At 40.5% G+C, this 26,382-nt stretch overlaps 1 protein-coding gene across 1 annotated transcript in view; it reads right to left on the reverse strand.

Moving 5' to 3' along the window:
• CEP112 (centrosomal protein 112) overlaps positions 1–26,382 on the reverse strand; it is a 429,161-nt gene that overhangs the window by 70,557 nt on the left and 332,222 nt on the right. The window contains exons 23-24 of the mRNA XM_035026212.1: positions 21,230–21,292; positions 14,871–15,020 (exon numbers count right to left, since the gene is read on the reverse strand). Of these exons, the coding sequence (XP_034882103.1) occupies positions 14,871–15,020; positions 21,230–21,292 (213 nt within the window). The remainder of the gene's footprint in view (positions 1–14,870; positions 15,021–21,229; positions 21,293–26,382) is intronic.

Consider the following 26,382-nt stretch of genomic DNA (forward strand, 5'->3'; position numbering starts at 1 on the left):
TCAAGCTGTCAATTAACTCTCTACATTCTGTATTACCTCCTGCAACAAATGCCCTAAATACACACACACACACACACACACACAAAGCAGAATGAGCTATGATAATACAACTGTTTATTCACAGCTTCACTTTTTTCTCACCAAGAATATGTAATAACTGCTGGAAAACATACATGCATGTATATACATAGGTACACACATCCTATCTTTTTTGGAAAAGCATGTACACACCAACACACCAACACACACATACACACACATATACATCCATTCCATTTCCTTTTGTAAAACCCAACACCCGTCAACATAGAATCATGTAAAATAGAGTCAGAACGACTTATGAAGTCAGGTGTTAACTTCTGTAGTGACAAAGATGATGGCAAACAAAGTCCCACCAGGCCATGGGGATCCAGGGACTCTTCCTCCCATCCCTGTCTAGCCACCTCCCTGTTCACTGTGGCCTCCCCTCCTGCCCCTCCCTGGCTCTGTGCCTCAGGCCTCTCAGTACCCTACAGCTCTCCGCTCCCCCCTTCCCGCTCCAGATACCACTTCCTACTCCTTCAAATGAGATGATCTCATCTAATTGTTAGGAAGAAAGTCTCTGATTAAACAACTTCACATTAGAGTGTGAACGACTTCAAGTGGTTTTAATATGTTAACACATCAAGGATGTCTGCATCTTAAAAGAGGAGTTTGCTAACCCAAAGGCTTAGACAGTTAACTGCAGATGTATTTGTGTGTGTGTGTGTGTGTGTGTGTGTGTGTAACCACACTTCTTTTAACTGCAAGGTTGGTGATGATATGCTTCAAGCTGCCTTAAAAAAATACAATAACAGACCTAAGATTTAGCATTTAATAATGAGAGATTATATTCTTTAAATCAACTACGTCTGTATTCTTGGGTGCCCAGTGATGTGGGTGCTATGCAGAAACCAGAAATAATGAAAGAATCACTAAGCCTTAAGGGGAGCTTCATGAAAGTAAAAGGTCCCCAGGGAAGGGATAGTCAGGTAGGACCTTGAGATGGCCTTGGTGATACATGACAAGTCTGAGGGGGTGGAGAAGAGGCTGCAGTGAGGAGGAAGGCACAGCGTGAATCCATGAATGGTGGATGTAGGCAGTGTCTCATACTTTCAGGCAGGGAGACCAGTTGGCTACAACAGAATGCGCATGTTGGGGAATCCTGAGAAATCTGGATGGGCTATGAAAGCCAGGCAGAAGAGCTGCACCTTAAGGTTATAAGCAACCCTCGACATTCAATCTAGTAATGTGACCTTGTAAGAAATTAAAACATCATCAAAATACAGACAAGGAAAAATGAAATGTCTTATCCCCCAAAATGGCCAGTTGCCCCATTTTGAGACCCATTTGGGCAAATTTAAATGTACGTGCCATTCTGCCTTGTTTTCATTTACAACATGTTGGCTATCTTGTCTCCTTTCCCATAGAGATCTACTTCAGGCTTTTAAAATGGCCTCGTGGTATTCTGTTGTATGGATGTGTGTACCATAATTCATCATTTTCCTTAGATTTTTGCTCAAATAATATTGCATATCCCTGTAAGTACGTCCGTAGGATAAATTCCTACCCATGGAACTGCTGACCCAAAGGCTCTGTGCATTTCAAGTGGTTGTACTTGCTGCCCTCCAAAGAGGCTGCATCTACCTATGCTCCCAACAACTGCGCATTATCAGCTATTTTTTCAAATTCAAAATTTATGCCTATCAAATGGCAGCCAGGCCCTTCACAACTTTGTAGTGTTGATTTACATTTCTTTAATTATGAATGAGAATTAGCATATTTTTCACAGGTTTGCTGGATGTTGCTTTTTGTCTGTGAATTCTGTGTTCACATCCTTTGCTTTCTTCGTCCACCAGCTTTTTAGTCTTCCTATTGATTTTCAAGCACCCTTTGTAAGGCAGGGAAGTCAGTGATTTAAGATTTCTCTGGCAGAGTTCTTCATCCTGGACTGAGCTGAGAGACTTTTGGCAGGGACACCAGCTGAGAGGAGGCTGTTTTAAATCAACTGCAAGTTGAGAAGGGCTCTGAATAGGGTCATAGCAGAGGAATAAGATATATATTCTCGGATTCTGGTGATAGGCTTGAGGTAAATTGGGATGAAGGAAAGAAAGGACAAAGATGAACCCAAAGTTTCTAACAGGAAATAGAAAGCCTGGGGGTAACCCTGATAGACTAAAGAAGAGCCAATTTGGAAGGGAGGATGATAATTCAATGTTGTAGTTAGTGAGTTTGAAATAGTAGAGCATTCTCCAAATGAAGATGATTTACAGGCAGTATGAGATACAGGACCCAAGAGAGAATCAGGCTGAGGCTTCTGGGAAGCATCCCTATAGAAGTGACAGCTTAAGTCATGCAGGAGATGAGCTCACAGTGGAAGGGAAAAGGGGAAGTGAAGCCCAGGACACAGACTTGAGGAACACCCACAGGGAGGAAAGACATCAATAGAGGAAACAAGCAAAAGAAGTATCGTATAAACCAAGAAAAGAATTTCTAGAGCAGAGGTTAGAAAACTATGGCCAACAGACCAAAACTAGCACCCATCCAGTTTTTGTAAATAAAGTTTTATTGGAACACAGCCATGCCCACTTGCTGACATATTGTCTAAGGCTACTTTTCCCCACAGAAGCAGGAGCTGAGTAGCTGCCACAGAGATTGTATGGCCCACAAAGCCCAAAATATTCGCTATCTGGCCTTTACAGAAGAAGTTTGCCAACCTCTGTTCTAGAAGGAAAATTGTTGGTCAGTATAGTCAAAGGCTGCATGGAGTTAGAGGATGATTAGAAGTGGGGAAAACACCACTGAATTTAGAGGTAATAGGTTACTTTGTAAACTTCCCATATGATATTGGGCTTAGAAAACAGACTTTAAGGGAACATTTGGAAGAGCTAAATCATATAGTACATATCCAAAAAAGCAGAGCAAGTGGTTGGTTGGTAGCTAGAAAGAGTAGCAAGAGGGATAACAGAATGCTGTTTATCCACCTGTCCATCCAAACACCCCTTGTTCTGAGAAGGCTGAGCAGCACCATGAGCATGGTGACTATAGCTGGAAGTTGATTTCATCAAGAAAGTAGGAGAAAAGGAACTCTTGTAGCTGTAGTACCCATGTTTAATAACTGGCTCTCAAAAAAAAATCTTTGTAGCAGTGTGCACCGACTTCCACGGTGCACACATTGCAGCCGGCAGAATCCCTGACAACGTAACAGTCAGCTCACTCAAGCTAGCACAAGCCTGGGCCAGCACCCCAACTGGGTGCTGCTGTCACCCATGCCCAACGTGGGGGACAGAGTATAGGAGGACAACAGCAACATGCTGAATTCTTTGGGAATAAAACCTGGGGAAGCAAGAGATAGTATTATGTTCCCTAAAAGGAAGAGGCATAAATTTCACTGTTGGTAAATAGTAAAAGAGAGGTTTATCAAGAGTCACCCGAGACTGACCAGAAACCCAGCTTCTGCTAGAGAGAATGGGCCAACAGCTAATTAAATCAAGACATAACAAAACTATTTAATATACTGAATATATTAAATCATTATCAAGTCTTCTAATAATTAAAATTCTTTATAACCCAGTGCTTCTGAATAACACACGGATGTGAATATATATATAATTATGTGTATATACACATATGTATATACATAGTAATCATTCAGTAATTTTGGTTATGGAGGCTTACAATTATGTATTTCAGTGCTCATTATGTGCATCATACTGGCTCTGAAATAGTTTCTGAGATAGTTCAGAATCATTAAAGATTAAAATATTTCCAAATAGTTATTTTTTAATTTTTTTCAAAAATTAAAGAAACTGATGCTTATATATCCCAAAATTTGATTCACCAAAGCCATTCATATTTTGGACCATGCAGTAATAAAATTCACGGAGTGGCTTCCAAAGAGTAGAGTTTACACAGCTCCTAGTGAAGGAGAATCTGTTTTCACCTGTATTCTTTGAATCACTTTCGGTCACTCCCACATTCACTCATCGAACCCTAATTGATCTCTTAGTATATGAAGGCAGTGTCCCAGAGGCTGAAAATACTTTTCATAATGCCTGAAGGATTTTGTCCACTGAACAAATGATCTTCAACTAGTCTTTAAATAAAATAAAATTTTGCCAGAGAACAGAACTGAAGGAAAGATATGGGGGTAAAACGCTTTGGGGGGAGAACTGTTCATTCCTTCTCTGCTCATTTACTGTTATTGCTTCTCCTTCCTCTAGGAAGCGAAGTCATAATTCACTACCACACTGTATCGAACCTTATCTTCCAGAATATTCTTCCTGGAAAATGGCACTTACAGTTTTTGCTAGTATGAATGAATGGCTCTGTCTTCCTTTCTGAGTACGCAGGCAAGCCTTCTTGGGTGGGATGGAAAATACAGTCCTATTCTTAGCATTATTAATTCTAATTCAGGAGAGCACAAAGAAAATGCCACTTCGCCCCCGCACCCTCAGGACGTGCATACAGGGGAGATAGGAATTAAATAATGAACAGGTCCCAAACAAAGCCATCTGATGCTGGGCACTGAGATTTCTTTCTGTTTCTCAATGCTACTAAAACCCCACAATGAGGTTTGTAATTTTATTCTTTGGGAAATGGATTCCTGTAAGCTTTTAGCACAGTGAGAATTGCCCAATCTTATGAAATATTCTCTTTTCCCCCCTCAAGCCCTTCTGGTAATACAGACCAGATTTCTAGATGTCCTACTGGCAGCCGACCTTTTCTCGTGAACTCCAGTCAGTGGCCAAGGGAGAGAAGGATCAATGCTTTAAAATCTCTTTTCTATGCCTGCAAGCAAAAATTTTACAACATTTCTCCTTGATATGAAATCTCTGCTTGGACATCTGGCTTCACAGTGAGGAACTTTCAATACACTAGCTTCAAAGAAAGGGCTTAGCCCTGGTGGGGCAGTGATGCCAGAAGAATGTTCCACAGTCTTTCTATAGAGCTAGTTCTAACAGTTTCCCCCAGTGAACTTCTGTGAGTGCCGTGGGTAGTAGAACTAACATTTAGATAACTTTGCTTCGGTGGACAGCCTTTTGGGAGCCTTCCCCTGGAGGAGACAAATTATGCTCTCGGATAATATATGCAAGTTATAGGGTATTTTATTTGAATCTGCCTAATCAGGCAAACATGTCACTGTTTATCACAAGATCAAAGTTATTTACACCTATCTGCTATACCATCCCAAAATATTTACAAGCTTGCTGCCATCCATAAGATAACATGAGAATAAATGGACACTATTAGTGCTCAGAGCCTGGACTTATGAGGCAGTATCGTTCATTCACTCAGCATATTTCTGGCACCTTCCACTGGACTAAATGTTGTGGCAAGAGCCTGTTCCCAAGAAGCTCAGAGACTAGGCGGTGAGAAAGACAATCAGTCAAAAGACAGATTCGCAATCTCCTATCTGCAATCCTGAAATTCAAAAATCTTCCGAAAACCACAAATTATTTTTGAAAGGTTGCGGTTCACTTGCGAGGCAACAAAACCGGACTGATGTCTGCCAGGGGTCTTAGTCTTTATTTGTCCCATTTGAGATACTAGCACGTTTCACTGTGCATTTGGGTGTCTGGGCACATGTGCCGACCCAACCCCCCTGGGGATAAAGGACAAGCACCGTACCACCTTCCCGGAATCTGCAGATCCTGATTTGTGGAGCATAGCCAATCCACGGTTTGGATCAGGGGTTGCAGACCAGTGTTACAGAGCAGTGAAAGCTTCACCAGAGGAAGGCCAAAGCTGGCATGAGCTTCCCACTCCGACACGTCACAGAAAAGATGACATTTAAATCTTAAAAGGGAAGGACCTCACACACAGTTACGGGATCACAGGGAGCATGGCATGAATGCTGAGGACTGGCTGTTTGATGAGGCAGACAAAAGGGCGGCAGTTCTCAAAGTTTTTGGTCTCTGGATCCCTTTACACTCTTAAAAGAATCCCAGAGGTTTTGTTTATGTGTGTTCTATTTATTGATATATACTGTATTAGAAATTAAAATTAAGAAATATTAAAATATTAATTTTAAAATAAGCCATAAATCCATTGTGTGTGAACATAAATACCATATTTTTAATAAAAATAACTTTTCTAAAGCAAAAAAAAATTAGTGAGAAGAGTGGCTATGCTTTATATTTTTCTGAGTCTTTTTAATGTCTGGCTTAATAGAAGGGAGCTGGATTCTCCTACCTGCTTCTGAGCTCCATCTCTTGCAATGTGTTGCTCTGGGTGAGGTACAGGAAAACAATCTAGTCTCCCATAAATAAGTAATTAGGAAAGGAAGGATTATTTTAGGAGCCTTTTCAGATGATTGTGGGTACTCATTAGGACAAATCAAAACTTGACAAGCAGTAGGGGCTCCCGGGTGGTTCGCTCGGTTGAGCGTCTGCCTTTGGCTCAGGTCATGATCCCGGGGTCCTGGGAATGAGTCCCTTATCGGGCTCCCTGCTCAGTGAGGAGTCTGCTTCTCCCTCTCTTTCTGCCCCCTTCCCTGCTCGTGTGTGCACGTACTCTCGCTCCTTCTCTCTCTCTCACAAATAAATAAATAAATAAAATCTTTTTAAAAACCCCAAACTTGACGTGGTAGTTTCTTAAAGGTTAGCTGCAATACCCAATTTGGAACTCTTAGCCGTGAACTTTGCCTACTACTCCATTAAAATCCATTGTTCTCAGGTGCCTGGGTGGCTCAGTCCGTTGAGCGTCTGCCTTTAGCTCAGTCGTGGTCCCAGGGTCCTGGGATCGAGTTCCGCATTGGGATCCCTGCCCAGCCGGGAGTCTGCTTCTCCCTCTGCCCTTCCCCACCTCTCATGCTCACCATCTTTCTCTTTCTCTCTCTTGCATGCATGCACAAAAATAAATAAAGTCTTAAAAAAAAAATCCATTGTTCTCTTTTATACGTTGTAAGGATCTTTTACCCACACATGATTTTGTAACACCAGCTATTGGTCATTTGGAAAACACTGGTACAGTGAGTTATATAAATCTTCCAAATGTTGATACACTTCATTATATTCCTCCCCCTTTCTTCCCATTCACATCATTGGTAATACCATTGACCTCATCAGAAAAGTCTTTAAGTACTGGGGTGCTGTCAAGCTTACAGTGATGGTACAAGGTTTTCCAAATTTCTGATTTTTGCTTAAAAGCTCAGATTTTATCATTAGCAACAGTATAACCAGTTGTTGGCCTTGAAGTGTCAGGTTCACTTCCTTCCTTCTCAAGAACACCTCTGCCAGAGAGTCAGATCTGAATAAGCCTACTTTGCCAGTCCTTGTTCCTTCCAGGTGCCTAGAGTTCAGCTCGCACTCAAACAAACGCAGTGCTGCTTTTCCTAGAGACAACACCATACTTCAGTCTGCAGGAGAAGTGCTTTGTGTGTACTTCCTATTAATATTAAAAAGATGTGTTCTCAAGGGTTGAGATTTAATAGAAGTAATACTTTATTGCTTCAGTTTTTTTTTTAAAGCACAAGTAGATGGTGGTGAAGGAAATAATCACTACTCAGTTTAGTGACAATGTTGTGTTTTGTGCTAAGACACCAGTTGTTTTATCCACTGTGGCTTTTATACCATCAGTGCAAATGTGAACACAGTGAAAAAGGCAAATGATGTCTTAGAAAACAGTTTTGATCTTGTGGAGCTCCTGAAAAGGTATCAGGGACGCACACGGGTCTGAGGACACCTTGAGAACTGCTGGTGTGGATCATCAGGTGTTTTGTATGCCATGCTGGCAAGTATAGGCTTGTAGGCAATGGAAAGCCACTGATGGATTTTAAGTAGCAAACCACATGCTCATATTTGTGTTTTAGAAAGGTCACCTTATCAACATGGGGAGGAATAGACTTGGGACAGTTGAGTTGTTGGCAGTGATTCTATATAGGAGGGGTTGTAACAGGCAAGGACAAAGATGATAAAGAGCTGACTAAGAAGGTAGGAACTAGTGATTGCAGAATGGGGTATGTGTTGGCAGATATTTAGGCATTATTTCTAGGAATTGACCTCAGAGAGGTGGGGGAGGAGAAGGATTCATTCAAGGGGACTTTCAGAATCTGACTTGAGGGACCAGTCAATTCAGATCATCAATACAAGAAGAAAAACAGGTTGGGGGCAAGACAAGAGTGAGAGGAAGATATGTTCAGTTTATAGGATGTCTAGTTTGAGCAGCCTAATGGGTCATCAAGGGAAATCTGTGATGGTAGTTAGAAATCTGGATTGAGAGCTCAGAAAAAAAGTCTAGGTGGAGATGAAGATTCAAAATTCATTTGCACAGAAGCTACATAATGAAGAGGTGAGACTGTCCGGGATACATACAAAGAAAGTAGAAGTGGTCTTACCTAAGACCACTATTTTTGAATGTAAAAAGAGGAGGAAGAAACAGGGAATGGAGGTGGGAGAGAGGGTTTCAGAATGGTGGATGAACTGGGAATGTGTTGCCATGGAGCTAAGGGAGATTTTAGAGACTGTTTATGTGGCCGATTAAATCCTTGTTCATAGATGTTCATGGACTCTTATTTGAGTGGTTCTACAATTTCCCTGCCCCATTGATGTGGATGGAAATGAGGCATGGGCTGCAGGAATGTTTTTTCCTGTTCATCATTTTGTACTCATCATAATCCACCATGAGGAGGATACCCCAGGCAGCTACTAGTCTGGGGAGATTGTGCAGACAGATAGAGTAGGCCTGAACTCATTCTAAAGCCTGGAGTCAAATGCAGCCAATCAACAGCCTGAATCTAAGCCATAGCAATAATCCATAGATTTTCTGCAAAAAATTAAATAAATAAATGCTTGTCATTATAAGTCATTAAATTTGGGGGCCTGTTTGTTATGCAGCATTATTGTGGCAATAGAAGATGAACACAGGTTCCTTGTTAAATGTTATAAAGGAGTCAGAGGGGCTTCTGAGATCAAATAGAAGGTTTTACAACGCCAAATGAAGTGACTAACAAGTAAAAACTAGCAAAAATGCACTGAAGCATTGAAATAGGGTAGTAAGGTAAATAATACAAAAAAACCAAAACCAAAAACAAAAAACCTCCCAAAAGCCTGTAGTCAAGGAAAGAAACATGATTCTGGAGCGCACCAGAGTATTACATCAGGACACAACCTCCATATCTGCCAATGTCCCCCAATTTGTTATTTTGTTAGAAGTCAATGAAATCCTGACAAATCTCATTAATATCACCAAATGTGGAGAGAAAAAAGCTGTATGAGTGACCACCTCATCTTTTTCCTCTTCCGACTGTGAGAAGTGGAAAAGGATGTGATGGAAAAACAGGTAAATACCAGGGCTTTCTATTTCTGAGAAAAGTGAAGGTGTCAGGACTTCAGGAATACATGCCAAATTGGGATCATTCAAACCCCAAAGGGATATCAGATGCCCTCTCCCATTTAGGTAGCATGAACACAGAAACACAGAACAGTCACCCCAACCAGACTACACACACACCTCTACCCCAGGTCTTCTTTTCCCTCCCCTCGGATTAGAGAAAATGCACAGACTCCACAAATCAGTTTTACTTACAGAGAGGGGAGAATCACGATGCTTCAGAAACATATACTGAATGTTTAACATGTAGAGGTATTCTGGTTAATTACCGAATTTATCCTGGTTAATCTACTAACCTGAACACAATAAAGAAAGACTTCTTTAGGAATCCCTCAAAAAAAGGCAAATCATTTCCATGGGGGAAAACCTAATCTTGCCCAGCCTCCCCCACAGCAATATTAAATGCTAGGTGGGCAGTGTTTACAGTTCTCATGGGAAAACACATGACCAAGATGGCGCCCATCTAACATGGCATTCAAACATAAAGATAAATCAGCAGACATTCTTAAACATGAACAATTCAGGGAAGACAGTACCATGAGTCTTCAAAAAATGATTTGACCATGAAATCCAGCCAATTAAGAACCAAATCGAAGTAAAAACTTCAGAAATGGAGTCGCTGTGGTAAAAGGTCCAGTGGTAAGCCCCAAATCCACCAAGGACAGCTTGAGTATTAAACTGAAGAATAGGGTTATGGACAAATTGTGACTATCACAAACCTGGACAGTGTAAAAATAATAACACTGTCCCAGGCTAGAGGCGGAAAGCAGGGGTTATGGGAGGAAGTATGAATGTCTTAATGTACTCATTTTCAACCCCAAATCAAATTCTGTCCAAAAGTCTAATAATTCCTTCTTTAGACGCTAGTTTCTTTCATCTGTTGAACTGAAGTAAAATTAACTCCAGAGATCTTTCTAAAACAAGCAGAAATACAGAATCTGGAGGATTACCTCATTTTATGAGTCTATTTAGCTTTCCTTCTCTTTTCTCCTTATATGTAGTAGGATTATCTGAAATGATGTTCACCTTAATGTGATGATGGTTATTTCTGAGTGATGGGATTTGGGGTTACTTTAAATATTACCTTTCCCCCTACATTTTGAATCATTTGTGAGCATATGCGATTATCCATCTTTTTAGAAAACAACAGAGATTTTCTTTAAAATTATGCATACAGCTAGGCTATGACGTTAAATAACAATGTTGATTCTGGGTCGTAGGAATATAAATATAGTTATTTTTCTACTTGGTACTATTTCGTACAGGTGAGGAATCAATGGGAGATGACATTTAGCATAGATTATTGTATGGGTTCAAGATGGCTTCACCATCTCTGCCACTCCTCCCTTCCAGAGGTAGAGGCTAATTCCACTCCCTCCTTGGTTCAGGCTGACCCTGGGACCTATCTCAACCAATAGAATGGAAGTGATGGAAGTGCCACTGTGAATCTTCCTACAGTAGCCTTAAGGGAAGTGCAGATCTGCCTTCACCTATTGGAATACTCCTCTTGGATGCCGGCTTCCACGTGAAAGGTCTGACCACCCAGAGAGCGAGGCCATATGGACAGCACCTGGAGCCATACTGGATGTTGCAGCCCAGCCAAGCTTCCTGCTGAACGTAACTCCACAATGCTACACATGGAGCAGAAGAACCACCCAGGCTATCCCTGCCTGAATTTCTGATCCAAAGAATTCTAGGCATATAAAATGGTTGTTGCTTTAAAACATCAAGTTTTGGGGTAGTGTGTTATATGCAGGAGAGCCGGCTCTTTTTAGAAGCTTGACTTTGAAGGTAAGGAGTGAGCTAACGCAGTAGATAAGTGATAAAGATCTTTTTGCTCTCAAGATAGGGCATACTACAGTATAAAAGATTTACCCGAATGAATGCATTTGTTTCTATAACTCCTTTTACACTCCAGGAATTCTGTTCTGTGAAAGACCTCGCTTGGACTTTTGTCTCTTAGACAGCCAGGATCATGCCTGCTCGTGGGTCTCCGCTACCATGATTAATATCCACTGGGCTCCTTTAGACTGCTGGCTCTTCCTCTTTCACCATAGTTTTGTTTCTTATTGCAGAAGTGATGTTATAATTAAAAATATGGAGCTAAGATAAAAGAAAATTACCACAAATTCCACCCCGCAGAGATGTCCTCCAGTAAAATTTTGATATATGATTCCTTCTTTTTTCTCTTTATATGCACTTTTATTTGCAAACATGACCTCATATACAATTTCTGTAAACTGTATTTTCATTGAAAACTATCTTGTGAACATTTTCACTATCCTTAAATATCATTCTCCAATACTATTTTCAATAGTGCATCACTTTTAGTTTATGTACTATGGCAAAAAATATAGAAGGGAAATAGAAAATGTGAGTATGGTGGGTGCCTTGCATGCAGCAGGACCTTGATAAATAGTTATTTGATTGATGAATGAATGTTAGAATGAATATTTTTTTGGCTAGCTAAAGCTCTGTGCAACCGTTTAACTGCCCCCTTTGGGCACATTCTGGAAATGGGTCAATGGGCATGTCCCTCAGGCAATGTAATAAAGATAGGTATTGCCAAATTATTCTCCAGAAATGTTTTAGCAGGTTACATACACTATACCAGAGTAGTGGCCCTTAAAAGTGGATTGTGGTAGACTACTTTATACCCAAACTTTTCTCTCAAGAATTACTTTAAGAAAAGGTCTGCTGATCCACGGAGACATTATTGTAAGCTCTGGCAGGGTGAGTACGAGATTTACTCTCCACCCTCATCCCTGACCGCCAGCTTGAGAGCTCAGCTCGTCCCTAACCCAGAACGTGGGGCAAAGTGCATTTCACAATTAGCATGCACACTCTTTATACAGCACTCTTTGATTCCAGTATTTCAATACAGTAATATTTAATATCACAAAATCTTCGGTACATATTAGCTTGTTTTAATATAGATGCAGACAAATACATTTGGTTTCAGAAAACCAAATACAAGCCTCATGTGCCTCTCTCTCTGTGCCTCTCTCTGAGTATCCGGATCTATCTATGTATCTATATGTACAAAACACTCCAACACAATTAGAGTGTCCAAATCAAACAGCTGTTGCAGACGTGCTATTATCACTCAGGCAGACAGAAAATGAGAGTGAGGCTATCCGGGTTCATTTGTGCACTTGGCCAACGACTGGCTTTCAGGGACAGAATGTAGAGGCTGGTGTGTGTCCAATAGTTCATGGCTGAGCCTTTCCTGTCAGGAAGACCATGACTTGAACCTGGCTCTGACAGTTGTTGAGCAGTATGACCTTGGGCTGGTTATTGAACCTCAGAGCCTCAGTTCTCCCACCTGTAAGATGGGGATGATAGAAATAACCTTCCTTTTAAAGATTACTAGAAGGCCTAAATGACATAACGGGACTGGCGATGAATAAAAATGTCTGGCAGAGAGTGTGGTACATAGGACATGTTAAATAAGAATAAGCTATTATTCCTTTCATTTTTGGTGACATAGTCTGGAAAAGAAAAGCAAGGCGAGGAGTGCCAATGAATTACTTACCTTATGTAGGTTAGTAAAGAAACCCCACAACGATCATTCACTTTACACATAATCTAATTGAGTCAATCAAAACTATACCATATCTGCGGCGCCTGGGTGGCTCAGTCGGTTACGCGGCCGACTCTTGATTTGGGCTCAGGTTGAGATCTCAGGGTCCTGAGCTCAGCAAGGAGTCTGTTTAAGATTCTCTCTCCTCTCCTTCTGCCCCTCCTCCCCACTCTCTCTCTCTCCCCCCTCATAAAAAACAAAACGAAACAAAAAACTGAACTATATCTTACCTACATTCTAATTTTAGTTATTTTCAAGTACCTATGTTCCGGAGGTCATAAGTATCATATAATATATATTTTAATATAATATTATGTATGTACATCATCTTTTAAATTCAGTCTTTAAGATCTGACACTTTTCTGGAAATTAGGATCACAATGGTTTTCTGTTTTAACAGGTAAGTGGACTAAAACTGCAGAAACAGTTAAAAATAGGCAGTTGTACTAATTATATTTCTTTCAAGATTTTTTTTTAATCTTAAGAAACAATACTAGAAACTATGCCATTATGGAGTAAATCTATGTTTTCCCTTTTTGCGTATATTGGGATTCAATTATTTATTTAAAATTTGGAAATTGCCTAGTGCATGGTATTTGGACATCAAGTGGAAAAGAAATTCACTTAAAATGAAATTTTTATATAACTAAAGGAATTTAAACAAAGTATTCAGCTCAGTTCATGCCAAGCAAAACAGTTATACAGATCAACGAGTACCTCCTGTGCATTTATAAATGAGAAGAGCTTCAAAGATTTTTTTTCAATTACCAGAATATAAAAAAGAACCCTCTTTTTTGTCTCATATCCCACATAGGGGGAAAAGAAGCTGGCTGATGGCAATATATAAGGAAAATCTCATTAAGAACAAAATAAAGTCAGTCCTCACCTCTAAAGTGAGGAGGCTGGATGAAATGGCCTCCAAGATTTTGTCCATATCTGAAGGGTTTTTTTTTATTCCATTCAGTCTTGTCCAGGCTTAAAGAGTATATTTTAAAAAGCAACTTACATTAACACTAGCTTCTCCGTAAATTACTCAGATTGCCTACAATAGGCTATAGAAAAGAAAGACGGAGGGGTTAGGCAGAAAAGGGCAGCGATAAAACCCAAATGTTTCTTTTATTTTTCCTTGCTTTGTATGATTACCCAACATGCTTTAAGCATTGTTATAACAAAGTAAAATCACTGAAAAATAATCTTTTGCTGGAAATTCTTAAAAAAATTTTGTTCTCTTTTAAATCTTATTTATAAAGGTTTCCAGATGCTTATCCTCACAGATTAAACACAGCATGATGTAGACACTTACAATAATATTCGCTGCTATGAAGCCAAGAAAAAAACTACTTTGAGATCTAACTGCCTATCACCTAAAGAATCAGGGTCCAGGGAACTTTCTGTTGCTATTAAAGGCATGATTCTCTGAAGCCATTTGGAAACAGCCTAGGTTCTCAGCAGCAACACATCTACCCTGTACTATGTCAAAGCACATCAAATGGTTGGCATTCCAAACCTCAAACAGGTTATTTCTCATTATGTGAATACATAATGAAAGGATGTGGGCAAAGAATAGAATGTAAATTGGAAGCTGACTTCTGAATTTATTAGCCAGCAGTACTGGGCTAAAACAGTCATCCTAATTTCAAGAGACAGTTCCAAAGTGGTTCTCAAGAGAAAGGACAGGGTATTTTTCAAATATTTGTTCAATGTGAATGGACTGGGCTTGCCAAAAATGACTTTTTATGCTGGCATGTGATCTCTTCGAGGGAAGTCAGCCTGAGTCACTGGATACATCAAAGGTAGAGTCCAGTGAATGGAATTCCAGCAGGCTGTGTGAGCAAGCCAGATACCTGCATTCATCTGCCCACTGCTGCGATTTCAGCCCTCCTTTTAATTACATTAAAGCAGCTGGTACCACTGGTTACCGAAGTCTTCAGATTACCTTGATTGCTCGGTCATTATCTCTAATCAGCTGCTGCTTCTCATCTTCAAACTTCTGTATAACATCCTGGAGCCGCCTTTCTGCAGCAAGCTGCTGCCGGCTCTTCTCCTCTTTCAGAGAGGAAATGGTTGTCTGAAGTTCTGCTATGATCTAAAATGAAAACAGCATGCTATAACGTCCAATTCTTCAGTGAGAGGCATCTATTTTATATGTATTTATGCTTAACAAAAGAGCGGATTTGGCAAAACTCTAATCCACAAACTAAATATTTTCAATTAACATATCGCACACTATAACGCATGAAATTCCACACAATAAAAGACTATAATAAAACTGTGAATGGTGAACAACTGGTGAACCAAATATATTTGGAAGACATTTCCACTATAACATTCCACAATATTTACTCATCAGAAGAAAGAACATCTGTGATCTCAAAAATATGAAAAGCGTCAGATTTTATTTCACTGAGAAATAGACTTATTAGAATGAAGAAAGCGGTTTTGCCTTTTCTAATACTTGGAACTGTAATGACCAAAAAAATAATGAACAGGGCTCCTTCTTTATCCTTACCTAATTCTACACAATTTTTGAGTACTCACTAAGGTTTGGGCACTGTGTTAAATGCCTTAAGTTCCTATGTCATTTACAAATGTGATTATCATCCATCTTTTACAAATGGAGAAACAGAGGCATAGAAAGAGGTCACATATTTCCCATTGTCGAAGATGACATCGAACCAAAAAGACAGGCAGGACTTGAACCACACAATCAGATCAATCGCCATACGAATTGGTTCCTCTCACTAGCCTTTGTTTTTCTTAGACAAGGTTTTGGTGTAGAAGAGAAGCTTATCATGACACAGTTCCCCAAGTGATAGATATCCATGAAAGTTTATTCAGAGACCTCTGTAGTATTCTCCACATTGGAGAACTAGTTCTCTCCATGAACGGGTTCCCTCTAAGTTCTCCTAAGTAATCATCCGATGAGGGACCTTTCTTAATGAGCTGAGAACATGGCTCTTCCTTGGGTTTGGATGTATCCATTTCCTTTCAAATTCAATAGTGATGACTTTTTAAAAGCAGGAAATAGTTGTTTCTTCTTCTAATTAAAAAAAAAAAAACTTAGTCCTGGTTAGAATAGAATTCCGTTGGTTCTATGGGAACAGGGCTGGTTGGTGAGATACGTTGGACAAGTCAGTTATCTTCCTTGAAGTTCAGTTTTTCCACCTAGTATTTGGTGGCAAAACTAGAGTACGATATTGTAAGACAATAAATAGAGACTGTCTGGAGTCTGCCAGAAGCCAAGTCCTATAGAAATATTCATTGTTACTATGGACATAAATGATAGCATATTTACAATAAAATATGGAATATCTATGCTTTTAGAAGTGAGCAAACTCACTGTAACAAAGTTTAACATTCAGGATTTGTAAATCATCATATGTTAAGACCATTGTGAAATAAATGGCAAAATATATAATAGCAGTACGTTAATATTCCTAAATACAAACTTGAACCTTTTGCTATGAGTGGAGGAATCCATTTACTGAGAATAAAGATGTTTTTCATCTGTTTTCTGAATTTTGATTAAATGTTGTTCCCATTCTGGCATCAATTCAATTAATTCTCACAGCACTTCTACAAAGCAGGGAAGGTTACATTCTTTTAGTGAATGTCAAAAACTGAGGCACAGAATAATCAGCTCACTCATAGTCACAGAGCAAGAGGGGCCAGAGATAAGAAAGAGCCAAATTTCCTTGGCCCAACATGAAACTTAAGATTGATATTTTGTAAGAGCATGGAGCCAAATAGTAAAAATAACTTACTATTTCAATGACTATTGGAGCGTTTCAAGTTAAGTAAACTACAACTTTGTAGAATGGTAAGCTTAAGTCTGTCATGTGTTCATTGTGTGTGTTCAGTGCATGCGTGTGTGAGTAGGTACACGTGCGTGCGTGTATGTTTAGTGCTATGCAGTTTTAGCACATGTCCGGATTTATATATCCACTACCACAATCATGTAATATGTTTTTAAAGTACAAAGTAATTTTGTTTCTTGAGATTAGATTAGCTTTTAACTGACCAAGACTGAAGATAAAAATATTTGCAGGTTCTTCAAGTGACCACAAGGGCATGAAACAGGGATCTCTCGTTTTCAGAAGCTTAATGACAAGAGTACATCAAAAAGAAATAAATGCAGGTTTTGGAAGGATCTATGAGCAAAGTCCAGGATGTTCTGAGGAGAGCATGCTTGTTTTTGTGTGGAAAATGAAACCTTACATTCCTGGGGGGAATAATGAGATTCTTTGGGGAAGTAATGAGATTATCTTTGGAAAGTTATTCCAAAAACTTATGACGATCATCAAAACATTTCAGGTGAAACACGGTAGGTAGATGAGTAGATAAAGAGGTTGACAAACTGACAGACGAGATGGATACAGAGAGGCGGCTAAAGTGTGGATAATTTTTAAAACCAGAATTGAGATTTAAGATTGAGAAATAATACTGACTTGATTAATATGCTTTAGGTAAAGAACAAAACTCACTTGATTTTAGACATAGAGTAAAAGACCATATATTCACCTTAGCTCAGTGCACGTAACTGGCACTTAATATTTAAGTAGTGGAACTATAATCATACTAAATAAAAATAATAATTATCCGACAAATTACATTGAGATAATCTAGCCTTTCATAGAATAATGATATAAAAAGTTTCTGAGAAAAACCATAACTAATCTATGCAATCATAAACCCCACCAGTTTTGATTGAATCATAATTAAAAATCATAAAACAAAATGTCACCACTCAACTGAATGTTTACCCTGCATTCAGCTTCAGAGAAAGAAGTGGATTCGAACATTTCCATATGATATTAAAAATTAACATTTTGGGAAGCAAAAGGAGAGCTATTTCAGGCTGATGCCATAAGCAACCTAACTGGTGAAAGCTCTAATAGTTAATTATTGCTAAGCAGTTAACACTTTGCAAAAAATGTTCATGGGTCTTATTAAGTCTTAAAAATAGGATTCTGTATAGAGGTTAAAATTTCATCTTTAACTCACTTTGATGTTTTTCAGATTGTAGTATAGCTTGAGATCTTTACAAAACCCTTCTTTAAAATACAACAGGGCATACGTGGGAAGATTTGGCGGACACTGAGGATTCTCATCAAATAAGTGGGAGGGTGATTCCTCAGCGCGTTTTGCCTTCTGGGTTGTCACCCTGGAGAATGACGTGAAGGTTGGGGGCATGTGGGACGTGTGGAATACGCTCAGGCATATCTGCATCAGGTATGTGGGAGCAAGTGAGGGCACTGGGGGGAGCCAGGCTCTTGGCAGTGGGCAAGCTCTCCTGGTACTCCAGCTCTAGTCTTGTCCACAACTACCTGTATTCTTGCAACATGGCAATATCTTTCTCTGAAAAATGGTGACGGGGTGAGTCAGTTGAGTGGGGACAATTGTGCTAACATTGAAAAGGCAAGGTGAGTATGTAATATTAAGACAAAAAGAAAAATACGTGATTCTGATGGAAATTATATTCAGGAGTGTGCCCAGAGATGACGCAATCATTGCCATCATGATGAACGTGGAGAATCCCAGAAGGGGCACAGTCCTGGGTATGCCACGGGCTTGGTGTTCATGGTCCATTAGATCTTAAAAGCTTGATAAAATCTTAAAGATTAAGTAACTTCCTTTAAGGGAGGAAAATATTTAAAATATTTTTCCAAATTTAACCTGATGATCTCTTGGGTACCAGTGCATTCGTTACGAATGCATTCATCATATTACTTAAAAAAAAATCTTTTTTTCAAAGAGGGTTTTTTTTTTTTTTTAAGTCTGATAAACAGTTAAGCAACTTTGCTTCTGGCATTGTCCTCAGCTTAGATATGAGTTAGAGGTTCCAGCAAACTATCACTGGAACACAGAAAAAGTCAGTCCATGGTTCTGTTTGTAATGTTGATTTTCAAATAATCTGTTTCTTCAACTTGATTGGACTGTAGACCAATGTTTCCCAAATACCAGTACACAGATACAAATATATGTATATGTTTATATACGTATAAGTATTTATATGTATTTAGAGGTGGGCAAACAAAATATTATCAATGTAAGGTTGTCATCCTTATGAGGAAGATGGACTGTCTTTTATTATATTATACTCTTTCAAAGATTTTTTTTTCCTTTTTGGTGTTGTGCTGTCCTTTGACGTATGAAGTCATGGCTATAGCACATGATTGCTGTCCCTAGTTGGGTTTTCCCTCCTCCACCTCTTCCTCCTGCTTCTTCATGTCTTTACTTGGGAAAATATTTAGCAACCACCCCACCCCCCCGCCTCTCCAAATTGTGGAGGGAGATTTTATCAATTCTTGAACACCCAAAAATAAATTAAAAATAACTTCTTGCTCCTTCCATATCTTTTTTCTTCTTTGCTCCCTCCTTTCTTGTCTCTATTCCCATTTTAATCCTGCTGCTATATGAGCTAACAGTCATTAAATGCTTTACTGTGTACTAAGCACTCTCTACTAAGCACTTTTTTGGCCTTACGTTACTTAATACTTAAAACTAACCTATGAGGTAAGTACTACTCCCTCATTTTACAAATGAGGGAACTGAATTCCAGAGAGTCCAGGTAACTCGCTCAAGGTCATATAGGTAGTAGGGCTGGTACTCAAATTCAGGTCTGCTGGACTCCAAAGCTTAGGTTTTCTTCCACAAGAACTTCCATTTAATTTGCTTTAATATGAACTAATCAGGCTTCTTCACACATTCCTTTAGATAAACTTAAATACTCCTGTTTACACTCTCATTATTTAAGCATTTTTATTAGCTATCTTATATCTCACTTTCGGTCTGCCTCCCCCATTTAACATAACGCAAAATAAGCAGGACGTAAGGGTATGCCAGTTGGGGATTTTTCCAGTCGTAGTTTAAACTGTAACTTTGGGAGTCATAATATTTCTTCTGATTATAAGAACCTTCTTTGGTGATTGTAAAAGAATATTCCCCATGTTCCTTCTTCAAAGAAGGTCTGGGATAATGGCAATCAAGAAATATCACTATCTTTTAGGTAAATACATGTAAGTCTTCACTGAGACAGAGACAGTTTGCTTTCCAAGTGGGATGTAAATTATATGGCATATGCATATTTTAGAAATAATTGTATAATCACAGAAATTTTATGAGCGCTATCCCCAGAGTTCTGCCATATGAAAAACGGGAGGGACTGAGCCAGGCCAGTGGCGTCAGGTTGTGAGCTTCTGCTCCCCAGTCTGATCCAGGTGGGGTCCTGGCTTAGTCACTTGCTAACCCATGTGTCCTCAGCTCTCTGAGTCTCTCGTGTGAGCTCAGCTCTCTGAGCCTCAGTTTCCTTAAATGGGGCCAGTAATAGTTCCTAACCCCAGAGTTATCATGAATGAACACTGACTCAACATGGTTAGTGCCCCATAAAATTCTTGATTTTATTACTATTTTGTCATTGTGTTGCTATTACAACCACTGTGTGGTAACTTATAAAATGGCACATAAATTTCGGTTCATGGCTACACATCACTGTGTATATGCAAAAATACTAGAAGAGCTGATTTTAAAAAATCATTACATATGATGCCCCCAAAAGTGAAGGGTTTAACCTATCCATCTATACAATGAAAATGAGTATTTTTTATTCTAGAATTACTCATAAAACTAAGGAATGCTTGAGATTCCTTAGATGACACTATAGGATATTATTACAACAACTTATACAGAAAAAGTATTTTAAGCATCATTTGTCGAGTTGAGACAGGCATTCAATTATTGGCTTTCTACTAAAACTACTAGAACAACACCAAGAAGCAAGATATCAATGTAGGGATTTATAATTCTTCTTTTCCCCAAAAGGAGTCAACAGTTGAGCGGCTAACTTAACCTAGAACATTTATCATTTTGAACTTTATTGCTAAGCAGTCTTTAGGTACAACTAAATGGAATATTGCAAAAAAGCACAGATGGTATCAAACTGCTTACATCACAAATGTAGGTGTGTATCTCCCGCCCTTGTGAAATATGTTGCAGCCTGGGCTTGTTCAAGTGCACTGGCTGGTTTTACAACATCTGAGTGTGCGTGTGTGTGTGTGTGTGTGTGTGTGTGTGTGTGAGTCCAAATGGTTCAATATGCCTAATTAAAAAAATCTTTTAAGAAGGCCAAAATATTAAAAGCATATATTATTTATCCATGTACCCATCAAAAATAGGATACTGACCCATAAAAACAATGAAGAGAATTAAGTTTAACTCTAAAGTACAAATGCTTTTATGTGGAGGTTTCTTTTTTGTTTGTTTTGATTTTGTTTTTTTTTCTTTCAACATTCTTACCTGTGAAGATTTGGCAAGCTTCTGAGTGTATTCCTTCTCAATCTGCTTCAGCCTGCTGTTGGCCTGAAAAACACACGTACATGAACACACACACACACACAGTGACCTGTGAGCTTGGTATCTCTTCCACATGCCTATCACCAGGCAGCTGGGATGACTGCCAGCCGCACCGCCCTACTGGGGCAGCCAGAAAACCACAGGGCTTGTCTTTGATCTCACGCCAACTATTCATCACTTAAAAAGCAAAAAGCAAAAGCAAAAAAAAAAAAAAAATCTCTCCTGCCAATTATGAGACAAACACAGACTTCTGTGGAGAGAAAGAGAAAGCGAGAAGAAGAGACAGAAATAGACCTAGCAAGAGTGTGAGCGCTGTAGAAGGTAAAGTAGGGAACGGCAGAAGGAGACGAGAAGGCAAACAAGGGGAGGGAAAGGGAGGAGGAGAAACAGGAAAAGGTAAATTTAATCCTCTTTCCTATTGTTGAAAGATGAAAGAACTAGGGTGCTCCTGGACAGAGGCAGATAGAGACTCACCTAGCAAAGACATGAGCCCCCACTCTGCCTAACACACAAGAGCTACTTTTTTAAAGTGACAAATATATCTACATCAAACAATTTTCATGTCCTGGATGGAGGGTGGCCTTCCCAGAATAAGTCTGCGTTACTTAGAACTCGACTATCTCTTCTGCCACTCAAGTTCCCGTCCTCCGCATGTGACCCGCTTTCCTGCTCTCCGGAAGCCTCTGGGAGCGTCACCGCATCCTGAGTGCTCGGAAATGGCTCTGTGACATGCCTGGACTGGGCCTTTCTTCTCATTCATTGTGCAAAAGCACCGAGGAGGCGCTTCCGACCTGACTGTGTCTTCTACCTCTAGAAAAGCCTTGGTCATTACACTCAAAGTTCCCTCTCTCTGTTCCCAGGTTCCCCCCCACACACACACACCTGCACCCTGTCTTGTCTGTCTGTTCATCTATCTCTGCAGCTCTGGCTGTTGGGCTGCTCAGGTGTATTATCTCTTTTTTTTTTTTTTTTTGTCATTTCTATTTTCTATTTCTTTGTCTTTTTGATCTTTCACAGAGAGTTCTCAACTTTTTTTTTTTTTTTAGATTTTATTTATTTATTTGACAGGGAGAGACACAGCGAGAGAGGGAACACAAGCAGGGGGAGTGGGAGAGGGAGAAGCAGGCTTCCCGCCAAGCAGGGAGCCCAATGCAGGGCTTGATCCCAGGACCTTGGGATCATGACCTGAGCCGAAGGCAGACCTCAACGACTGAGCCACCCAGGCACCCTGAGTTCTCAACTTCTAATTTTAAACTTTCTACTGGATTTAAAAAAAAAATACAGCCATACTATTCGTAATTTCCAAGAAGTTTTTGTTGTTGTTGCTGTTCTCTGAGTAGCATCGTTAATCCCCTTTTTAAGTTGAGGAAATGGAGACACAGAGATCTTAAGTAACTTGCCCAGCGTCACACAGCTAGGAAGTGATGAAGCCACTTTAACCCCCCTCAGTGGAGCATGGGTGCTCCACCAGGCAGAGCACATTGCCTACCTCTCTCTGCTGAGGTTATTAGATCCATATACACTTAATACGTATCTGAATGTCCATATACACATACAAACATTTTTCTGCTCTCTAGAGCATCTGTTTTTTTCTGAGTTCCTTTTATGTATTTGCTTTGCCAAGCAGTTTTGTCTCTGTTTTTCCCTTTAGAAACTCTCCTCACTTGTCTGGTGACCTTTTGTATTTAAAGTGAGGCCTCTACAACAGGCAGGCTTGGGATGCATGGACATCCTGTCACAGGGTGTCTTAGGAGGGTCTGGACTCTCCCATGCCCGTCTCTGACTGGACATTCCTCTTGGGCCATTTTGCTCTGAGCTGCATCCTCCAGCCTACTTCCTGGCGGCAGAGATCTGGCTATCAGTGTTTGCCGAAGGGTATCTACGGGTTCAGGATATCGACTCTTGCACAATCCCAATTTCATTTTGCCCCCAGCCACGCCTGCGTCCCCCCTCTCATTCCATCTCCCCAGAGAGCAAACCAGGGGTGGTGGGGGGAGGCAGACATGGAAGCCCTAATCCCAATGTGATGGGATTTGGTGGTGAGGCCTTTCGGGGGTAATTAGGTAATGGGGTGGAATCCCCTCATGGATGGGATTAGGGCCCTTACAAGAAGCCACAGAGCTCACTTTCTCCTGCCCTGTGAGGATATAACAAGAAGATGGAGTCTACAACCCAGAAGAAGGCTCTCACCAGAACTTGATACGCTGGCAGCCTGAGCTCAGACTTCCAGCCTCCAGAACTATCAGGGATAAATTTCTGTTCTTGATAAGCTTCCCAGTTTATGGTGTTTTGTTATAGAACCCGAGCTGACTAAGACAATAGCCATGTGTTTTATGGACTTGAGTTCAAAAGCAATTCTTTAGAGTTTATTGCATAAATCTCTCTGCATCTATAGTCCCGCTGAATACACTGGGTAGTTTTGTTTTTTCCGACTAGAGAGGGCATGTGACTATTACTATCTTTTCTCTTAAGCCATCAGACTCTATTCTACCTTGATAATGAATAAAGCCACTCTCCATTATAGAACGAAGGCCACTCTGAACCTCTTGAGGTTTGTCTTGGTTTACATTCCACCAATATTTTTTAAATCACAAAATGCATGATAAGGTATTTTTTGCTTATTTGGTAAACATTGACAGAGCTCACACCATGTGCTAGGCACTGCTATAAGCACTTTAAAAATATTTACTCACTAAAAAAATTTAAAAATTACAGTGCCATCAAGGTTATGTTATTTTCCCTAAAAGAGCTGGAGTCAGAGATGCTGGTTCCTACAGGACCGCCTGTGTCAGAATCCCACAAACTCACCTAAGTGCCTTTGCAACCATCTAATTCATTCATCCATTCCAGGCAACTGGGCATAGAGCAGTGTATAAAACAGACAAACATTCCTCCTGACCTTCACGGAAATTCTATACTAGCGAGTAAATGAATTAACTGACACAAGTGACAATATTTTAGATGGTGCAAGTGTTATGGAAAGGCTGGCGCAGGAAAGGGATGAGAAGTGATGGAAGGTAGGGGTAGTTTGCAGTGTTACGAAGGTGGGAGTTAGGGAAAGCCTCGCTGAACGATACGGATACGATGTCTGAGCACAGACCTGTAGGAGATGAAGGGGCCACGGGGACCTCTAGGGAAAGAACACTTGAGGCAGAGGAAGGGCCGGTTACAAAAGCCCAGAGGCTTGTTCAAGGCACAGTGAGGCGGCCAGTGTGGCTGGGTCATGGAGCAACATCTCCCTTGGATAAGGTCTGAGAGAGAACAAGGAGCCAGATCCTTCCTGGTGTTGTAGGCAATTGTATGGAATGTGGCTGATAATATGAGTGAAACCGAGAGTCACTGAACAGGTTTCAGCACAGCAGTGACATGATTTAATTTAAGTTGTCACAGGATTACTCTAGCTCCTGTTTGGGGCAAGAACCCAGCAGGGCAGCCAGTTGGGAGGCTGTCACAAATAATCTGCGATATGACAGAGGATGTGGTGAGAAGTGGTCGGGTTCTCTGAAAGATTTGAAAGTAGAGCCAACTGAATATGCTGTATGATAAAAAGAGATAAACCAAAGATGACTTCAAGATTTTTCTCCCATGCAACCGGAAGAGCGGGGTTGTCATTACCTTACATCAGGAAAATTATGGGTGGAACAGGTTTTGGGGGGGAGATGAAGAGATCAGTTTCAGACACATTAAGCATGGAGATGTCTCTCAGACATCTGTGTTGAGGTGACTATTTGGATATTCAAGTCTGGAGCTCGGGGGAGAGGTCTAGGTTGGAAGTAAAAATTCAGACATCTGCAATATATAAGTGGCAGATGGAACAATGCTCCTGGATGAGACTTCAAGGCATTGAGTGTACAAAAAACAGAGAAGTCTAGGTATACTGAGACCCGAGCCTGCAAATGTCAGGAGGCTGGAGAGAAGGAGGAAAGCAAACCAAAGGAAAGGCCAGAGAGAGAAGAAATCAAGATAATATGCAATCCTGAAGCCAAGTGAAGAAAATGTGTCAAGGACTATTCACCTGCATCAGCTGCTGCAGGGACACAGAGGTCATGTGCAACAAGGACTGAGAAATAAGCACATGGCTTAAGCCTGTGGAGGATGTTGGTGATGTGAACACAAGCAGTTGTGGTGTAGTGTAGAAGCTCCAGAGAAGGAGAGGAAGTGGGGCACACACAGACAATTTGTCCAGAGTTCTGTCACAAGGGGAAGGGAGGAATGGGCTGGAAGCTGTAGGGGAAGTGGATAAAGAAAGGACTGACTTGTTTTGTTTGGTTTTTCGCACGATGAGAGAACTAACAGCATGTGTGCCGGCTGGTGGGAAAGATCTAGCAGGAGAGAGGGAAAACTCGGTGCTGCCAGAGATTCAGAGGAGACATGTTCTTGAGTAAAGGGGAGGGGACAGGATCTAGAGCACAGGGGAGGAGAGGGGCTTGGCTAGGAGTCCACATAAATCACGCCCAGCCCCAGTAGGGCAAGTTCTGCTTGCTTCCACCTTCCCCAGGAAGTAGAGGGAAAGATTCACAGCAAAGCACGAGGATGGCAGAAGAGAGGGGTGGCAGATTCGAGGTGGGAGGGAAGGGTATGGATGGTCATCTAGGAAAGTGGGAAAGGGAAAGGACTGAGGAATGCAGTATGAGTCTCAGGCCTCCAGGAAGCATTAGGGCCCACTTAAAATCACTAATGTTGAATTTAAAGTGAGGCCAGCCGGGGGCACATAGGTAGCTCGGTTGGTCGAGGGGCCAACTCTTGATTTTGGCTCAGGTCATGATCATGGGTCATAAGATTGAGCCCCATGTAGGGCTCCATGCTCAGCAGGGAATCTGCCTGAGATTCTCTCCCTCTCCCTCTCCCTCTGCCCACCCCCATGCTTGCTCTCTAAAATAAATAAATACATCTTTTATAAACAAACAAATAAATAAAGTGAGGCCAGCTGGTTAATATATGAATACCTCCAGAACTTGCCAATAGCTAAATAGAACAGAATCACTACTTTGGAGAATAATAAGAGTGACTGAAGAAATAAAATTAATTTATCACCCTTCAAGCTTTCTATTATGTATTTGAAACTAAGTCACAATTGCCTGAATTTTCTCAAATAA

This window comes from Mirounga leonina, unplaced genomic scaffold (genome assembly GCF_011800145.1).
Source record: "Mirounga leonina isolate KUSES-001 unplaced genomic scaffold, KU_Mleo_1.0 Mir_197, whole genome shotgun sequence".
NCBI classification, from domain to species: Eukaryota; Metazoa; Chordata; class Mammalia; order Carnivora; family Phocidae; genus Mirounga; species Mirounga leonina.